The 18,903-nt window shown below is 42.3% G+C and overlaps 1 protein-coding gene across 2 annotated transcripts in view; it reads right to left on the reverse strand.

Annotated features, from left to right (window-relative positions):
• The window catches only part of gigyf1a (GRB10 interacting GYF protein 1a), a 34,250-nt gene extending 15,406 nt beyond the window's left edge, over nucleotides 1-18,844 (reverse strand). For both annotated transcript variants that reach the window (XM_088016190.1, XM_015010477.2), the window contains exons 1-12: nucleotides 18,137-18,844; nucleotides 10,849-11,527; nucleotides 10,700-10,763; nucleotides 8,253-8,382; nucleotides 8,035-8,130; nucleotides 7,756-7,873; nucleotides 5,075-5,183; nucleotides 4,610-4,809; nucleotides 3,444-3,673; nucleotides 2,094-2,214; nucleotides 1,800-1,997; nucleotides 1,288-1,460 (exon numbers count right to left, since the gene is read on the reverse strand). In XM_088016190.1, the coding sequence (XP_087872316.1) occupies nucleotides 1,288-1,460; nucleotides 1,800-1,997; nucleotides 2,094-2,214; nucleotides 3,444-3,673; nucleotides 4,610-4,809; nucleotides 5,075-5,183; nucleotides 7,756-7,873; nucleotides 8,035-8,130; nucleotides 8,253-8,382; nucleotides 10,700-10,734 (1,410 nt within the window). In that variant the 5' untranslated portion in view covers nucleotides 10,735-10,763; nucleotides 10,849-11,527; nucleotides 18,137-18,844. The remainder of the gene's footprint in view (nucleotides 1-1,287; nucleotides 1,461-1,799; nucleotides 1,998-2,093; nucleotides 2,215-3,443; nucleotides 3,674-4,609; nucleotides 4,810-5,074; nucleotides 5,184-7,755; nucleotides 7,874-8,034; nucleotides 8,131-8,252; nucleotides 8,383-10,699; nucleotides 10,764-10,848; nucleotides 11,528-18,136) is intronic.
• Nucleotides 18,845-18,903: the final 59 nt, after the last annotated feature.

Genomic DNA, 18,903 nt, shown 5'->3' on the forward strand with positions numbered 1-18,903 from the left:
TTGATTGATGATAATGCCCGACTTTTTATCGTTTTTGGGGAACCAATAAGCATCCTTAAAATGACTGGGGGAATGCCTGGAGTACGGCAGCATTTCTCCTCCGGGGCTGCTGGTTGAAAGCGAACGGCGGGAAGAGCGCTGAGGTGAGCGGATAGCCTGAACAGGGCGGGCGGCTGAGTAGCTGATGCTTACCGAGTAAATGTAGCTTTACCGACGAACCGCACAATAAATTTCATATCCCGGTCTGAAGAAACGGGTGGCGGAGCGCATCGTACATGGCTGGTAGATGAGTTTCTGAGTGTGACCAGTGAAGGTGTCGTAAATATCCCGTATTGCTTCCCCCCGTGTTCGTCCCCCGGTCTAACGGTTCGTCAGTCCGCTGGTCTATTTCCTCCCCTCCACCCCATCTTACGTTCGTTCATTCGCCCTCTCCTCCCAGTCCAGGCGGCATTTCCCGTATTTTCAAACCCAAAGCGTGACAGGTTAGGTGGCAAGGTGAGTTTAATTAATCTATTAAACTCACTGAAGATGAATACATAAACTAAAAGCTGGATTGTAGACATTTTTTATAAGCATATTTGTGAGCCTGCCTCTTTGTTATTAAATTCAATATAATTTCAGATTTTTCTATAACTTTTCTTCTGGTTAACTTAGAAAGTGAGCTATTATTGTTACAGGTTAGTTTTCTAAACTACAAAAAAGCAACTGTTAGGGATGCTCAAATATGAAAAATTGGACTGATATTGATATCTGATAGTAACACCGGTATTATGCCAGATTTACCAATATTTCATTTTATAATTTTTTTTATCCGATTACTCGATTAATCGTAAGAATAATCGATAGATTACTCGATTACTAAAATATTCGTTTACAACAGCCCTAAAAAGGACACAAAAAAAAAAAGGAATGACTGGAGGAAGAATATGACAGAGGAAGTCAGACAGAAACAATCTTCTATTTCTTTACTTTTCACTTTAAACAGATGAGCTACACATTTCTAGAAGCTTTGAGACGGCCGGGCTCTGAAACCAAAACAGCTTCCAAACAGTCTGGGAATGGAGCCGTGTTGTTTTTTCATTTCACTCTTTTTAATCTCGTTCCTGTCGCTGCCGACGTGTCGGGGACTGCGTGTTCCTCCTGACGCTGGAAGCAGCAACACGGAGACCCTCCTGTTTACACAAACAGCCCGGCGCTGGGCGCCCGCAGCCAAACTGCACACACCAGTCGGGCTGGCTGCGACGTCAACGCTGGAAATACTCAAACTATTTATTTTGGCATCCAAACCTGTTGCAAGTGTTTCAGGCCTTCATCGTCCTCGGGGTCTCCTCCAGAAGGAGGGAGGAGCGGAGCAGCAGAGGAGGAGGGTGGGGGAGGTAGGCTGGAGGAGGAGGTGGAGGCGTTGCCGGCGGCGACGCTGGGGCTGAGCTGGGCCTTGGAGCCCCCCACCGAGGCCAGGTCTGACACAGGGAAAAACAAAAAAACAACAAGCAGTTCAACAATGGCGGCTATTTTTAGCTCGTCTGATGAGGAGCAGCAGAGCCGCCTGCCGGCTCCGGGGCCCGTCCAGCACAACCAGTAAACAGAGTGTTGGATGACCGGGGATAAAAATATACCCAGTCAAAACCAAACTGAATCCTCGACGACCAGAGCCACAAATCAGAACCTGTCCCTCGTTTGGAGACTAAATAAAAACACCTGGTTTCAGATTAAATCCAAGTAGACGCTACTTCAGATTAAACAAACTAAGGATAATTTAAAAAGAACACGTCCAGAAGCTTCTGTCTTTAGAAACCCACCATCAGCAGAGGCGCTGCCGGCCTTGACAGAGTGGCTGTTGTTCATCTGAGAGTTCTCCATCACCTGACCAGCACTTCCTGGTTGGAGCTCCAGTGATGGCGGGGCACAGTGGGCTGGGGGGGAGGAGGAGGAGGAGGAGGAAGGTGGTGCTGGCTTCATCTTTTCTTCCCCTGCAGCAGGAAGGGAGTCTTTACTCTCTAAACGAGCAGAAAAGAGAGTTTGAATGAGGATCGCTGGGTTTTCCTTTGTATTCCTCTCTGGGTTACGAGGCACTCCGTTTTATTTTTGCTCACCCTTGTCTTTATCTCCGTCTCCATTGTTCCTCTCTGCATCAAGGAAGCCGTCGTCCTCATCCTCGTCCTCGATGCCCTTAAAGTCCAAATCTTCCTCCAGGATTGTCTCCTTACCACCCTTCTAACGGAACAAAAGAGAGAAAAAAAAACAAGTAGGTCACAAACCTTAACAACAAACCTCAGGCTCACAGATCTAAATATTAAAGGCCCAATCAGGGTCTTTAAGAAAAACCGCTTTGCAAAATATTCCCACTTCAGTACATTAAAAATGACAGTATAACTGCATTAAAGTACATTAAAACCACTGAACTCACTTAACAAACGGCTTTTAAAATATTACAGATTTTCTGGACAGCTCCAATCAACTCGTGTCTTGGTTCTGCTGCCTTTATGATTGGTTAAGGCTGGCATGTTTACTCAACTTGTTCATACTTACATATTTGCAGTCTGTGGAAACAGAACTTATAGAAAAAGTTGTTTCAAAAATTCAAAAGGTTCAATTTAACTCAGGGTGCGACAATAAATTGACGCAGATTTTGGGAAATCGGTGATCAACTGATGGCTAAATGTGAAGCCGATCTGATCCGCCTCTGCAAAAGTCAAAATCAGTTACTGTCCTCTTTTGCTCTGCTGTGAGAAAGTTTTACTGACAGTAAACAATAGTCACTCCTCTGTTGCCAACTCAGTAACTTTAAAAATAAAAAACGGTATCAACCAAAATCGGAATCGGCAGATCAGAATGTAATTATTGGTGGTCCGTAATTTGAACGTTGTAAAATTTAACAACTCGTGTTTTGGCTGCTCTCCGTCTGGGCACAGCGCACGTCATGTGATACGGGCAGGAGGTCAGCGTTGTAAAAAGTAGGAGATTAATTGGATTAATAAAAAAAATGTGCATAGAATATAGTAGCTTTGCAAGGGAAATAAAAACAGGCTGTGATCTTTTTTTAAAACTGAAACTACAGTCACATGATTCACTAGGGGAACATTTGCACAGCAACATCAATCAAAACCTCCTTCTCCCAAAAGATGTATAAGTACTTTAGGAGAGGATCTGTATTATTACAGATCTGAAGTAGGTTTGTTTTAAATGAAGAGACACTTCTATCTGAAGGTTTGTCCCAGTAGAAAACTCTCTGAATGAATCATGAAATGTCACAAGAAGCTTTTCATTCTCGTTTCATAATTTCATCCCGAGTGGGCGGCATTAAAAGCAGCACTGCTGGCCTTTACAAATCACCTTGTAAAGGCCAGCAAAGCATTGATTCAACATCACTGAACAAAAACGTCCAGGTTTGAAAAATTAGAATATTTGGATCAGGAAAGTCTTTTTCCCCCCCCCACACGTACCTTTAAGGGCATGAACGCTCCGGAGGAGTCGAACGTCCCCATCTCTCCGTCCTCCTCATCCGTGCACCACTCCGGCAGGCCGTCCCGGTCGTCCTCCAATCCCTCGCTTCCTGCGCGACGGCGGCCAGCGCCGTGACCCTCCGAGTCCCGGAAGTCGAAATCAAACTTCCTTCGCCGACCTTCACCTGGACCGCTGTGGTCCCGCCAGCCCGCTGAGCGCGGACCACCGTCTGCGAAACCGCAAGGTGAAAACCGTACGATCAGTCTGATGCGGTAATAAGAAACGGTAGTTCAGTTCAGAATTTAAATCTGAGACGAGTCTCTGGGATGCATTTAACCTAGAAACGTCTGCAGGTGTCAGTTCTAAAGAAGTGCCACTTCCTGAAAATGCTCAATTTAGCACTTCACACGTTAGCTGCAGAAAAAGCTGACGCCATGGCAACTCTCTACATGATGCAAGTAAACGTCTCTGACTGTCTGTGGCTGGACGAGCACAGACACAGACAGTGTCTGTTTCCTGCTTAAAACTCCCAACTTTTCCAAAATTTAATTTTTTTTTATACATCTTTAAAAATAACTGAACAAAATCTTACATGTTGGCAATACTTGACAAAACTAGATCTGGAAAATACTTTAAAAAACAAAACAGTCTATATCCATATTTTTCAGTCCTGGTACCAAACTGTTCATTCAGACCTGGAAAACACTGATTTTAACGTCCAGACTTGCAGGACTCCTAAATGTAACGGTTTACAACTCGTCCTGTGAAAATCTCTTTACGACCTCTAGGTGTCAGTATAGACTCCTCAATGTGCAGGACTGCCACGCAGCAAAGCAAACAAAACATTCACTGCAGGCACATCAGGTTCACTTATCAGTAAATAAGTGAAGGCACTCACAGCGCGCATGTTTAATCAGCCTGCTCTCATCGGTTCTTCTTAAATAATTTACTAATATTTATGCATTAGGTGACGACTAATAAATATGTGTTAAATAAAAGAGTGCTTACACTTTCAAGGCTTTTGTATCAATTAACTGCAGCTGAAATGAGTTTCTGTGGCAACACAATAATCTAAAGTTTTTGGTCAATAAAGCTTCTTTCATTTGCAGTTTCATTTTTTCCCTCCTCCTAATAAAGCGTTGAGGTTTCACTGAATGTCTCCCACCGTCCCTGCGGGGTCCACAGAGCCTCCAGTTGGTTCCCGGCTCGCCCTCGTCCTCCTCCTGCTCCTCGCGGAGGGTGCGCCAGTTGTCGCTGTCAGCCCTTGTGTACTCCTTCCTCGCGGGACCCACGGGACCGCTGCTTTCTTCGAAACTGGGCCGCCCCACCTCCCGCCGCAGCGGCTTCTCGAACCGCCGCTCGCCCCTGAGGAAAGGCGGGAAATGGGGGGGGGAAATTGCACCGGTTACGGAACAAACAGGAGATAAAGGCCACAGCATCGTTCGCTTTTCGTGCCGGAGGAGAAAATTTGGATCAAAGCAGCAACCCAATTCTTTTGTACTCGTGAACGGAGAAAATGTGTCATTTCAGTAAAAGTAGATGGGAAATTATCCCTGCGAATGTGAGATAACCACACAGGACAAGAAAAAAAGCTTTATTTGAACCGTTTCCCGTTTAGTTCTCCTCTTACCGGTCGTCCCAGCTCTGGCTGCGGTGAATCTCTCGGACGTTGCGACCAAATCCCACCTCGGTGTCCTCAATACTTCTTTGGTAGAACCCCCCTTCGCCGCGGCCGCGGCCTGCGTTTCGTGACAAACAAGCAGAACTGTTAACGGCCGGACGGAAAAACAACAGAACACATGAAGAACAGCCGGCGCTGGAACGAAACGAAGAGGCTCTGGCTCAGATTAGAGCTCTGGCTGCAAACAAGCTGTTTGGATCAAAAGCTGATAAGCTCGATATTCAGAGCGCTGTGCATTTCGCTGTGGAACGATGCCTTCCTCACAAGGTGGATGAAAATGTGGTTCAGCTCCTCGTGACAACATTGAAATACCACAGAGGGTTTCTGCAGGTTGCAACAACGCCAATTTAAGACACTTTAAGATCTTTAAAGTGTCTTAAATTGGTGTTGTTGCAACCTGCAGAAGACCATCAACAAGGACATTTTATGACCTGTAGAGCAGCAGAAACGTACAAAAGGAAACGGCATATTTTACACAGCAGTAGTGTCAGCCAACCGGCGATAAATTTAAAACTGAATGGAAAAGCTAGCCAGCTATGGAGAGTATAACAGCAGCTGGTTAGCAGTAGCTACCAGCACCTCAAATCACAGGACACAATGGTTTTGTTTGCAGGTGACTCAAGTGTTTGCCTGACGGAAAATTTCCATGAGAAAAAAAAATACATAAGAGATTAAATAGTCCTGCCACAATAAAATGTAAGACATTTGAGTAAAGTATTAAATGTAACTTACATTTTGTAAATCAACCCAAGACCTTTTAATCTGACAAACTAAGCATCTATTTTTCTTTTTTATCTTAAATAGCTTTTCTTTTTTTTTTTATTTCTCAGGCTGACAGAAAAAAACCCAAGAAAAAACATACAGATGACTCATCTCTGTACTTAAAACTCATCTTAAGTACATGTGGGAGTTTATTTGATATTTTTCTGCCCAAAAATGAAGATGACATGGAATTTCTCCCCCCCAGTTCCTCAGAACCGTTTAGCCTTTAAGAATGAACTTAGCTTTGTCTGTCGCTGCAAAGCCACAAATATTTCCTTATATAAACAGTGAGACGTTGTTATTTCAAATCCTCGGATCGGTTAAAACAAACTCAGTTCGGTTCGTCTGGTTAGCGTAAATAATTGGCGCTCTGAAAGCAGTTACCACACATTGTTGCTCTTTCCTCTGCCCCCCCCCCAACAGATTTTAATCCTTTTGGTATGAAATAAACTCTCAAACTGAGCCAAACCAAACATTTGACGTTAGTTTCGGCTTTGAGAAGGCTGTTTGCGGTTTAACCGGCAGCTCGTCTCACACGCCGCTGGAGCGGAGGCCGAGTGTTTACGCTGCGTGGAGGAGAAGGTGAGTTCCTGGAGCTCAGGGGTTTCACGCAGGTGTGGCGGGACCAAAGGACGTTTATTTACACACGCAGAGAGGAAGCGTGCAGCTTCAAGATGGCGGATGAAAGAGGAAACAAACACTTGAGGAGCTGCCTTAAATAACTGGTTTACTTTTCTCAAATAATAGCTATTGTAGTTTCAGCCAGGCGTTTCACACTGTTGATGTTGGAAGCTTTGGCTGATTTATCCTGAGTGCTCTGGAGCTAAGCTGCTCCGTTTTTATTCCTAATCTGGTGCAGGGCTTCTGCGCGTTTCAGCGCGGTAACGTTAGAACCAATTTAAGACAATTATTTATACTTAAAACAAACATGCACTACGAAACGATGCCTTTAATAAGCTAATTTAACAATTTTATAAATATATCTAACTTACTGTGTGGATATTTCTTAACTCTTGCATGTGATTAGTATCTTTATACTGTATGCAGAAAGCTTTAGAATACAGATCAGGTTTTATGTGCACTGGATTTAGGTGTAGACAATGAAACAACGCAGAAATAAAAAAAACAAAACACTTTCAGTAAAAACTGAATCATTGTGAGAAAAGAAGTGGCTGCTGGAAGATTTAAGCGGAAAAATGGACAAATATAAAAAGCATAAACAGCCCTTCATTTTTTCTGTTATCTTCCAACTATAAACAACATATTTTATCGAGATGTGACAGAACCTTTACAGTCACAAGAGCCATAGATAAGACTTGTTTAAAGTTACAAATGTTAGACCTTTTTTTTTTTAAAGTATTTTTATATAAAGTTCTTCTTCAGGAAATTGCTTTTAGATTTTAAAATACAGAAAAAATAAGCTTTTTCATAAAATATGGATGCAGGTTTTCTTCCACATTTATTTAGTTGAATCAATTTTCTTATCAGTTCTGACCAGCTTCCCACCATGAGTTTGGTGTCCTCACTGAGTTCCTTCATCACTACTGACCTCTACGGCCTTCACCAAACAGCTGCATTTATGCAGAGATTAAATTACACTCAGAGCGAATCAGTTTAACTAATTAGGTCACTTCTGAACCTGGTTTGTCGAACTGGAAAACATTTGCTACTCCTACTTTTCATGTCGGTGCATCATGAAAACTGCCAGTGGGGATAACCCCCACCCAAAGTCCAGCCCCTTTCAATGTGACAAAACCTGGAAAACTTCTGGACGTCAGCAAGTTCAGACCCAGTTTGGGTAAAGTACGGAAAGCTGCGAGGCCTAAAACGTCTCAGCTTGAAGAGTCGGGCTTTAGGTGTGACCTCACCTCGCCCACCTCGAGCGGCCCCTCGTCCACGGACGACTCCCGCGGGTGCCGGCCCTCCCGCTCCCTTTCCCATGAGCCTCAGCACCGCCGCGCTGTTCACGGACATGGAGAAGTTCCTCTGCAGACAGAGCGGAAGGAGGAAGGCAGAAGAATGTCAGAAATGTGAGCCCTCTCTTTAGATTAGTGGCTCTAGTGGATAAAACAAGGTTTGGAACGTGCCAACATTAGATTATCAGTGAGAGAGAGTGTGTGTGTGTGTGTGTGTGTGAGGAGGCAGACCTGCTCCTCCTCGGTGAGAGGCACCAGTGCCAGGGGCTGCATGGGCTCATCTTGCAAAATAGCAGCAAACTCCTTATCCTGCATGTCCTCTGGGACCTGCAGAGACACAAAAACAGAAATAGAAACGGCCTTTCTACGCTGCGGAGCCGTTTGTAGGTCTCTGGGTTTCTTGTACAGTTTTTCAAAGGAAACGCAGAGCTGATGTGCAACGTCCTGACCTTGTTGTCTTTGATATAAAGTGCTAACATCTCCTCTCGGCCGTAGCGATACTCGGCCAGCTTGTACTTTGGCATGGCGGGGGAAGGAGGGGGAGACGTCACACTCCCCCCACTGGACAGTGCACGAAGCCTGGAGGAAGACAAACACACACACACACACGATCATGTTTCTCATGAAAATGTGAGACAACGCTATAAAACAAGTTGTATTCCTCTGTCGTTTATTTTAGCCTTTATTTTCCCATCCATCCATCCTGCGCTAATTTGTCGGGTTCTAGCGACAGGCTCTGCTCCGCTCCGATGACATAGCGGCTTTCCGAGCCGAAGATTTCATTTTAATAAGCCATTACAAGTGGGCCGCTTTCCAAGGGCTCAACAATGGCTCCATTCACAGCCGGCACAGAGGCTGGCATTGATTAGCAGGCTCATATCAGAACCAGATGCGGCTCAGAGGTGGAGAGGAATGGAAAAGGTAAAGAGAGCTTCAGGAGAGGCTGGACGGAGGCGACCGGCATCATGAGGGGAGAGGCGGCATTCCTACACATTACTGGGAAAATCCAGATTTATCTGCAGCTGTTCAGGTTTATTACGAGGAACGAGGGGAGGAAGAAAAGGAAGGACGAAGGGCACCAGGAGAAAGGAGGAGGAAGGACAAAATGAAGGACTGACACAAAAAGGTGGAGGGAAGAGACAGATGGAAGGAAGGAAATGAAATCTAGAAAGGGAAAACAGTAGAGAAAGGATCAAAGAAGGAAGAAAGAGAAGTGAAAGGAAGAAGGAAAGAAAGAAGGGAGAAAACAAAAATGAAAGGAAAGAAAGGATGGAAGGAAGGCAGAAGGAGATGGAAGGAAAGAAGAAAGGAAATGAAATGCACAAACAGAAAGAATAGAAAATATAAAGAAAAGAAAAGAAGAGCCAGAAGGTACTGATATATTTCTCTACTCTTCTTCTATTTGGAAGTAAACTAAATTCCAGACTTTTCCAGGCTGCATGGGAATCCTGGAGCGGTTCCAAACCCTTCCAGGTGACTTCAGGCTCTCCACTTGTGTTTACTCTAATGAAAGGGAAACGACTGGAACGCTTTCCACACATTTTAATCTAAACATCATCTTCTGCGTAATAGTTGCTCCGGCAGACCTTCAATCCTGGCAGGCGGATCGTTTTCACTTTGAGTTCAGCCGCAGTGACCGACATGTCGCCCGGCCCGCTGCCAGGCAGCACAGCCTCAAACGATGCGAATAGTTCTGGAAAGCCGACGGGCATAAAAAGCCTTGTAAACATTCGGGTCGGGCAGCTGTTAGCGGCGAGCGCCGCGCGCTGATCCGGCTCCGACGCCGGATTAAAACGAGGAGAGCTGCTGCAGATGTGCGAGGAGGGGAATATCCTGCGAGGCTGGCGGAGAGTCAGGAACGCACACAGACGTCCCAGAGCGACGGAGACGGAGGGATAACCCCCACCCAAACCCCAACCGGCCCGCTCAGAACGGCTGCACACACAGCCAGAGGGCGGGAAGAGCAGCGGCACAAAGACCTACCTACGTTTTAACTTAAACATGCAACACTTTAACTACAAACTGACCCGTTTACTGCTGCAGAAAAAGGTTTCTACACATTTTAGTTTGTCGTTTAAAATGATTCTGTTGAACTACGTTTCAAAGCCAATGTCTGAGTTTCATTGATTCATTTTCAATAAATTTCTATTTATTTTGTCAGTTTCAAGTTAATTCAGGGACCATTCTGGGTTTTTCACTCATTAAAGAGGGTAAAAACAACTATGTTCATGTAAATATGGAGTCAGGAAAAAAAACAAGAAAGGAGGAGTAAGAGAGGGGAGGAAAGGAAGAAATGATGAAAGGGTGGAAGGAGGAAACAAGGGAGGAAGGGAAGGAGAATGCAAGAAAGGACACAGGATGAGGAAGGAAGGACAAGAGAGAGGGATGCAGGATAAAAAGAGCAGGATGGATGGATGAAGCCAGGATAGACAAAAGAAGAAGAAAATGAAGGAAGTTTTTTTTGACATTACTTTACATATCATAAATAGCTAAATTTATTTTAAGGAAATGTTTTTCCTTTTTCAATGTTTTGGCTTAGTGATTTTCATAACAAAATGCCATTTTTTACATATTCAAATGTTTATGAGGGGTAGCTCAGTGCACGTTCATGTGTGCATGAATATAAACCTAATGCTTCTGCCTCAACCTTTCCAGTCAAGAAGCTTAAGCTGTTGTGCTTTGAAATGTTGATAAATTGAGTAAAAACATTTTTTTTTAAATCAAGTCTTGAAGTAAACTCGCTCTCTGGATGTTCTGTTGGTGTCGAGCAAAAATATTTCACTTCAAAAGCTAAAAAAAAAAAGAAGAAAAAAAGGACAAACATACAATAACGATGTGAGAACATGGATGGCTGTACACAGAACTGGAGCACGTTCGTGTAAGAACCAGTAGTTACCATTCTGGGCCGAAGTTTAGAGTCTCAGCAGTCATATTCCTCACGTCCACACAGAACTGAGTATCTGAGGAGGAAAAAAAATATACATTTTAACATATCTATAACAAATATAACCAGTAACATGATGAGAGTCGTTTCAGTTTCCTTACCCTGTCCAAATAATCGGAGCAGGCTGGACTGGGCTGGACCAGGCTAGAGCTGGCTGGATTTAGTTAGGCTTAGGTGGCTAGAAGGCTGAGTGGTGCTTAAGCTGTGGTCACAGAACAACTCCCCAAACACACAAAGACCAAGAGAATAGCTGCCAGTTTCAGGTGCTTGAGGAATACCAGGTTATCAGGTCCTAACTAAGGAAGGAAGGGCTTTTGAGGATCGTTTGGAGAATGGAAGCTCCTGCTACTCACAGCTGAAAACAGTTGTAAAACATAAAAAAAAATAAAAATAAAAAATAAAAAAACAAAAAGAACCTCGGAAATCGACAATGGAACAAAAATAAAACTCTTGAAGATATAATAATGTTCCCGTTCTTACGTTTTTACAGCAGTTGTATCTCACATTAATGTTAAAAATATGAACCGGTTCATCAAAAAAACAAAGAAAAGGAAATGCAAGGTGGAGGAAAAAAAAAAAAAGAGAGGAAAAAAAAAACGAACAGCCGAAAAACAACACAAGCGGCTGCTGGAACAGCTGCCAAAAGCAGGCACGACTCGCGCTCCTCGTCGGCCTTCTCTCCTCCTCTGCGCCTCCTCTCCTCTCGCTCCAGCTGAAATGTGGACTGACGGAGACCTTCGAGGTAGCTCCTTAATTTCCTGTCCTCCTCCCTTTGCACGCCTGGAAAGAAAAAAAAAAAAAAGCAAGAGATTCAGAGACGGGATCGGAGAAATTTAAAAAGAAATCCCAGGACATAAAACGCACACTTGGACGTATTTACACCAGATGAGACGAAAACGGCTATTTTTAGTTTCTTCCTAGGCAAAAAGGCCTCGACATGCCATCATTACCGGCGCGGCCGGGACGCTCGGAAGCGCCGACGTAGCGCGATCCATCAGCGACGGCGAGCTGAGCAGAGAGGAAGGCTCCGTGGCATTTCTCCACAGAACAAATTAAAAACCGCATTTGTCAACCGCTCGGTCGAAGCGCCGCGTTCTCTCACGTTCAAAGGGAGATTTTCCATCCCGAAATGCAGACGGCCTATTTCGGTAGCGCCGTGAGCCAGCTGCTGCTTAAGCCAGGCAGCTGGCCGGGGGGGATAATTCCTGAGAAATGTCATGGAAACAAAAACAACATCCAGGCAACTTATTTTCAACAAGTCATGCCACTGGGTCCGAGCATCACATCCTCATGTTTAAGCCATTTGGTTCTTCTACTTTCCTTCATCTCGAATCCAGTTTACACTCGGGATAACGGCGGTAGCTTAGCAGAGAAACAAACAAAACACATATTTGGACTTTCAGCTGGACTCCAGGTTGACTTTTCAGTCCCCCAATTTTACTGGCTTGTAAGAAAGGAAGCGCGGATGAGTCTCGGTATTTTCCGTTGCCGGGTGCGATGCCTGCGCTTGCAGGGTTTTTAACGCTTCAGCGCCCAACTTTCCAACGTAGGTAGGACTTTATTAACACCTTTTTTTTGTTTGTTTTTAATTTGAAACACTAAAACCCAGTGATTGTGGTCAGGATGACGGATTTACTGCATCACACACACCAACACACTTCCTTATTTGATGGTGCCACTTTAAAAATGTGCTATCTGATCTACAATTCAATAACAGTGATTCCGGATAACCTTTCTTTGCTTACAAAGCTCAGAAAAATGTGTGCCATTTCCTGAAGGAGTGGTCAGCAACTCTTATGGTACCAAGAGACGATGGAAGTAGGGAAAACATTGAACTTATGACAAAACAAAAAAAAATAAAAAATAAAAAAAACTTTTTTGGATTCACTTGAATTGGTGTGTCTGTCGTCTTTAATACCAGAAAATAAAATCTGACGATCAATGAAGACCAAATTAAACAACCAAATAAGATATACATATCCATGCACAGAAAGCAGCAACAGAAACTTAAGACTGCAAATACGATCAGTGATGTGAACACTTAAGAGTTTGTTGGGAGCAGTGAAGGAAGGATCTGTGCCAACGCTCCTTTCTGCACCGAGGATGCAGCAGGAGCTCTCCAGGTCTGCAACAGCGAATGAATAGTTTGTGATTTTGCCTCTTCTGCATTTCGTTCTGTTGCAATTTTGGTTATTTCAACTATGAATCATTCATATGTTAAGTATCAACAGAGCCACGCTGTGATTAGGAAACTAATATGAAGCGTACTTGTATGTCAGAGTTAAACACTTTTAAAATGTTCTAAATTAGAATGCAAGCGTTTAATGATATGAAATAGAGACAAAATGGTGGTGAATGAGGAGAAAAATAGTCAGAAAATTATAGAAAAAAAAAGTACTGATTGAGATTTTACTGATTTAGTTTTTCTTTAAGGTTTTTTTGTGATTCAGACTTTTTCTAAAAGCTGCGACATCTCAACTCATTGGTGTAAAAAAAACATTTTTGATTCACTTAAACATAACCAACATAAAACTATAACAAAATTAAATAAATTGGGCACCACGTCTCTTGATAGAGCTGGTGGTTTTGTACCAAATGGATAAGAAATTGTAAGATTTTATCGATTTATGCATCAAACGCAAAGTGAGAACACTGAGGCTTTTCATCAGTTTTGATTCATTTCATGGTGGGTTTTTTTTTTTCACTGCAGATTTGACCTGCTGCTCACCACTTCAGCTCATGAAGGAAACAGAAGTAGCTTCTTCACCCCCGATTGGTGGATCACCATCTTTAAATCCAAAATCTAGTGTTTTAAATACAAAATACACACCTTGTGACAGCAGTTTGGGGTTTGGGTGGTAATGCACAGAAACCCATATTTAAGTAACACTAAAAAAAAAACATTATGAACAACCCACATGTGTTATCTGGGTTAGTAACTGAAAGCTGACCTTCTGCAACCCTGAGAAAACAGCACCATCATTCCATCAATAATCAATAAAAAATCAGTTTTACAACTATTAGCGCTGCTCACAACTAAACAATAACGTGGCGTCAACTTACATAAAGCCAGAAACAGTTAAAGTTTCCCTTCTGAAGAGATGTAAAATAAAGAAAAACAGAAGAATCAGGTAAAAAGCTGCTGTGACTAATGCTGGTAGTATTTTGTGCCTTTTCTCCCCCCTCCCCCATCTACTGCTGTTTTTGTCTTGTGCAATGTGAGGCGCCTTGTAGGAATAGTTGGGTAACACTTATTTCAGGAAGTTCAGAAAAATATGATTGCAGAAGTGGGTTAAGCAAACCTTGAAAGTCATAAAGAACTAATTTGGTGAACCTAAACACATCTGAGTCTGTGTTTGATGGAAAATGTTGATACGGACGGCCACAGATTACATTACAGCAGATGTCTGAACTCAAAAAAACATTAACTTGGAAAGTGGCTGAAAGGGGAAGTTATGGGATGTGTGTGTTTGTGCCACATGCCCCCAAGAAAAGTACAAGTAGAAGTTTCCAGAGAGCAAATAAAAGTTTTGCCTAAAGCAATAACTATAAACAAAGACTGGATCAATAAGTGCCAGAGAAAATGTATGTTTCTACTGTGACTAGTAATGCCACCAATGGGCAAGATGTATGGCTTCATTAAAAACAGGCTGGAGCTTAAAGACGGTGAAAACCAATTTTCAAAATCAAACCAATGCAGCAAAATGCACTTTTATTTTCTTGAGAAGCTAACCAACCAGGTACTTTAATACATCAATAAAACTGTCAGTGATCAAAACAGATCAATGCTCCCTTGATCTGCTCTGACTGATCATTAGCAGGTCAAATACAGGCGACAAATATCAGACTCTCACATTTGATTTGGCACAAATTAGGGAATCTTGTGATTCAAACCTGCAGTGTAGTTTTTTTTTTTTTTTTCTAGTGAATGTTTACTAGATCTCAAAGTTTAAAACATGTGGGTTTTAAACTTAAACCTTAAAACGAAGATGGAAATCAGTCCAAACCTAAATCGGCGGCTCAGACCACAAAGACATGAAATAGGCCATTAACTAGTATAATTCTAATCTGTGCATATCTATCACTCACTGTGTGCATAATTATTAGACAAGTCTTACTTTTGAGGATTATTTTTTATTAATCCCCAACTACAGTCCTTTCGGTTAATCGTACATATTAATAAACCTCAGGCATGAAAGTTTTGGAAAGTAAAAGTCAGGCTTTGTGTCTAAGAAGAATACGCACAATTATTGAGCAACTATTAATGTGAAGAAGTATTGCGCAACTAGATGAAAAACACACTTTCCCATCTAAAAAAGAAAAAAAAACTGCCCACAAGTTTTCAATCGAGTTCAGATCAGGCGTGGAAGAGGGACATGTTTTAAGTTTCTCATCTTTAATGCAAAGACTACTTTGTACTTTGATGCATGTGATGGAATGTCGTCCTGGATAAAAATCATTGTTTTATTGAAAAATCCAGACTTCTTCCTGTTCCACTGCTTGAAGAAAGCGACTTCTAAAATCTGGCAGCATGTCTGGAAGTTAATATCAACCTCAGAACCACCAGATATTGATTTTGTGGAGAATTCCCTCGATGTTTTACTTCTCATTCCAAATAAGTCCATTCTGCTGACCACATTGTGCTGCTGCATGTGAGACTACCTGACTTCAGTCGCATCGTTGACCTGATCCGAAAGAAAAGATTAAAAAATGATACAAGGTTGGCAATGATTTTTTATTATTATTATTAATTTTACAATTCAACAGCCTGAACTGTATCAATATAAGGATATCTTAGCTGGCTGAAAGAATCGCATAACTTTATTCCCAAGTGTCTGATTAAAAAACCTCTTAGCTCTGGATCAGTTTGCTCCTTTCCAATTCAAACAATCTCTGCTTTCATTTGTCCCCATTAAGTATTTAAAAAAGAATGTATGAAACTATTAGCTGTTTTTTCTTAATGTTGTTGCTCTCCACTGCTAGTAGGTATTTTGGATGAATTTAGGACATAAATGATCATAAAAATAGAGATAAAATCTCACCTTTGACCGTAGCATTTAAATCCCCAGTTGTACTAGTTGGCTCAATAAAAATATGATGGCCTATCATCACCACTCTTCAAATTTTAAATATTGTTGAGCAACTTTAAGACATAACCAAATTCCATAACAGCACAATAAAGATAAACTGCAGAAAAAAGTAACTTGTCAACAGCAGAACAAAACGTTCTGGACCCGAGGAAGTCGGACGCTAAACAAAAAAAAAAAAAAACGTAAAAGCACAAAATCACCTTTCACTAAATGCATGGAAATTTGAAACAGTGTGTTGACTCTAAACTCAGAGGTAACGGGTAGGATTTATGCTGGGTCCAAGTTGCAGGTTGAAAAACCGGTGGGATTTGCTTGTTGTTGCAGTGCTAACTACCAGGGTTTCCCCCAAGAGTATTATAAACATGGCGGCTCGCCAGGCTTCACCTGTCCCCCCTGCAAGGTTAACCATTGTTTATTTACTTTAAATAGTTTTTTGATGCACCAGTAACGGTGACAGCAAAGACGGGTTAAGAGCATTTCCATAGTCTCACTGCTTTGCTCAGCTCACCCGCGATCAACGCAAACCTCTAAAAGCACAACTACAAAGCCGAGTTACAGACACACTTTCAGAGGTTTGTGTATCTATCTTTGTGAACAAAGAATAGTGTGTGGCGAGTGCGTTTACGTTTCACATACGATAGCTCAAAACGTGTTCCGGCACACGTTTGTGTCCGCGCTGCAACTTGACAGAGTTTGTGTAGATGAACGACACCAACAGTAAATCACGGACAGCTCTTTTTCATTCAGAGTATTCCTTGAAAATACCGCAGAAGCCAATCAAAAGCAGCAGAGCCAAACATCACTAAACAAAACAGGAGAATTTAGGAAAACACAGGAAAACTTAATGAAATAAACACTTGAATTTTGTTCACAATATATATTTACGCTATATATTTTGGCCATTTCAAGCGTTTAACAGTTACCACCAGGCGGAACAATATGGGTTGGTGCAATTCAGAAGACAATTTTTTCAGTTTTCGCTATAAATCTGAGCCATACCCCACCGTTCCTTCATAGGACAATAGGACAACGGTAGGGTTAGGCAGGAGATACTGGTGCCACACTGCAGTCCACTGCCTGCGACACACACAAGAGCATCACATTTGTCATCACACTAGCATGATGCAACATTAGGTGGGTTTAATCCCACCTGCCCATTGACAGTCCATCTGGCGGTCTCTCCTGAATACACTGGATGATAAAATAACAGTGAACTGAACCGCTTGGAAAAGAGGCATTGGAGATCTCCAACCTGAGGGACATTCTTGTTGTGTTTTCAATAAGAAACTCACAAAACTTACTTTTATGTAGAAAAAAAGCCACTGCCAATCAAAAACAGTTCCAAAAATTGTTCACAAATTGAACAGATTGCATTGATATAAAAAAAAGTGTTAAACTTTGTTTTAACGTTGTTTCTGTGCCATTTAAATGAAGCAGCTATCATTGCTCTTTTGAGTGGTACCGTTCATTTAAATGTTGAATAACTTCATTATCATATGAGGCCCAAGTAACACTATTTTTAAACATTGTCACTTCTTTTATTACCATATAAAACGAAGCAAAAAGGTATAAAACAATTATATTTGTGACTACAGTGAGGTTAGCTCGATTCTACAGCGATAAAGTTTTTTTAAATAATAAAGCTAAAGCAAGGTCACTGAGCCAGAGGCGTTACTGGTAGAATATGATTTGAATGTCTACTATATAATCTGATAACTGACTGTATAAATCTTAGCAACAAATATTACTCAATGAAGACGGCTTAAAAACAAAACAGTGCCGTAAAACGCGTCCCAACGACGGCTAGCGTTGAAATAACTCATGTTGACATTAGCTACCGAGCTAAGTTAACGTTTACATTCAACCTATAATAAGCTAATTACGGTGGATTCAAACAAAGCGAAAGTAAAATTAATGGTTTCGAGCAATAAATGTCAGAAAATATCCAATTTCGGCTGCACACCAGATTCAACTGGCTACCTAAACTAGCTAAGGTATGCGGAGGATCGTAAAGGCCTTGGCGTGTCGGTTCAAATGACACCAGATATGATGGCGGAGGGGGCGGACTGTTGGGAATCTGACTCCCGGGCCTGCTCCGCCGAGCTGCCGAAACACCACCTTCCGCTGGCATGTCGCTGTTAATTTTTGCAGTAATGCATTGCGAACCAAAAATAAGCCATGCTACAATTTAAAAGCTGGAAAAACGGCGTAGTGAAAATGCAGGCCTCATGGCAGAGGCACAGAGCAGAGGGGTTAGCTCCTGTTAGCAGCAAAGAGGAACGAACAAGCGGCTGCTTACCTTCAGACTGCTGCTCTGCACGGCGCTTCTACGGCCAATATATCGTATGCATTGGTCTTTTTAAACACTGTAAACGTATTCATTCGATAGAATAGTACTCTGAGAAAAAAAATCGTGCTCCGTGTTTTTATTTATTAATCTGTTGTTGGGTTTTTTCCTTTCCCTCTCCTCCAACGGTCGCTCAGTGTGTGTGTCTGCTGGCTCCGAGTCGCTGCTGCTGCTGCTGCTTTTCTCTTGTTGTTTGTGTTTCAGAAAACATGGCCGTCCTTGTGACACCACGTGACTGCACATTGACAAGCGGAGAGCCAATGTCGGCGCAGCGCAAACACACCCCTGTTTACCAGCCTGGCCACTAACTGCTGTGGACGTCTCTAAACGGCTTTCTTTTTTTCTTATTTTCTAACGGGATTCGATTAATTAGCCAGTAAAGCTTACAGAGAGTCCAGTTTGTGCGGGTTGCACATGAAAACAAGGCGATGAACGTCCGGTTCGCGAGGTAGAAACGTGTTTCAGCACCAGAGGAAAACAAAGATGTTCCCTTAAAGATAAGGCTAAATTATTATATCATAATAATGACTTACAGGGATACTTGTAGGAATATTTTGGCAATTAGTACTATTGTAAGTTAGAGTGACTCCATGTGTGTAGAGTGAACACTAGAGGGCGCCATTAAACGTTTAAGAGGAACATAAATAGATCGTAAACCATCGACACGCAGGTGCGTCCCAATAAATTACTCGAGTAATTCCCAAAGTTGTGGTCGGGAC

Source organism: Poecilia mexicana, unplaced genomic scaffold (genome assembly GCF_051168715.1).
Source record: "Poecilia mexicana isolate PSO_F unplaced genomic scaffold, ASM5116871v1 scaffold_18, whole genome shotgun sequence".
NCBI lineage: Eukaryota > Metazoa > Chordata > Actinopteri > Cyprinodontiformes > Poeciliidae > Poecilia > Poecilia mexicana.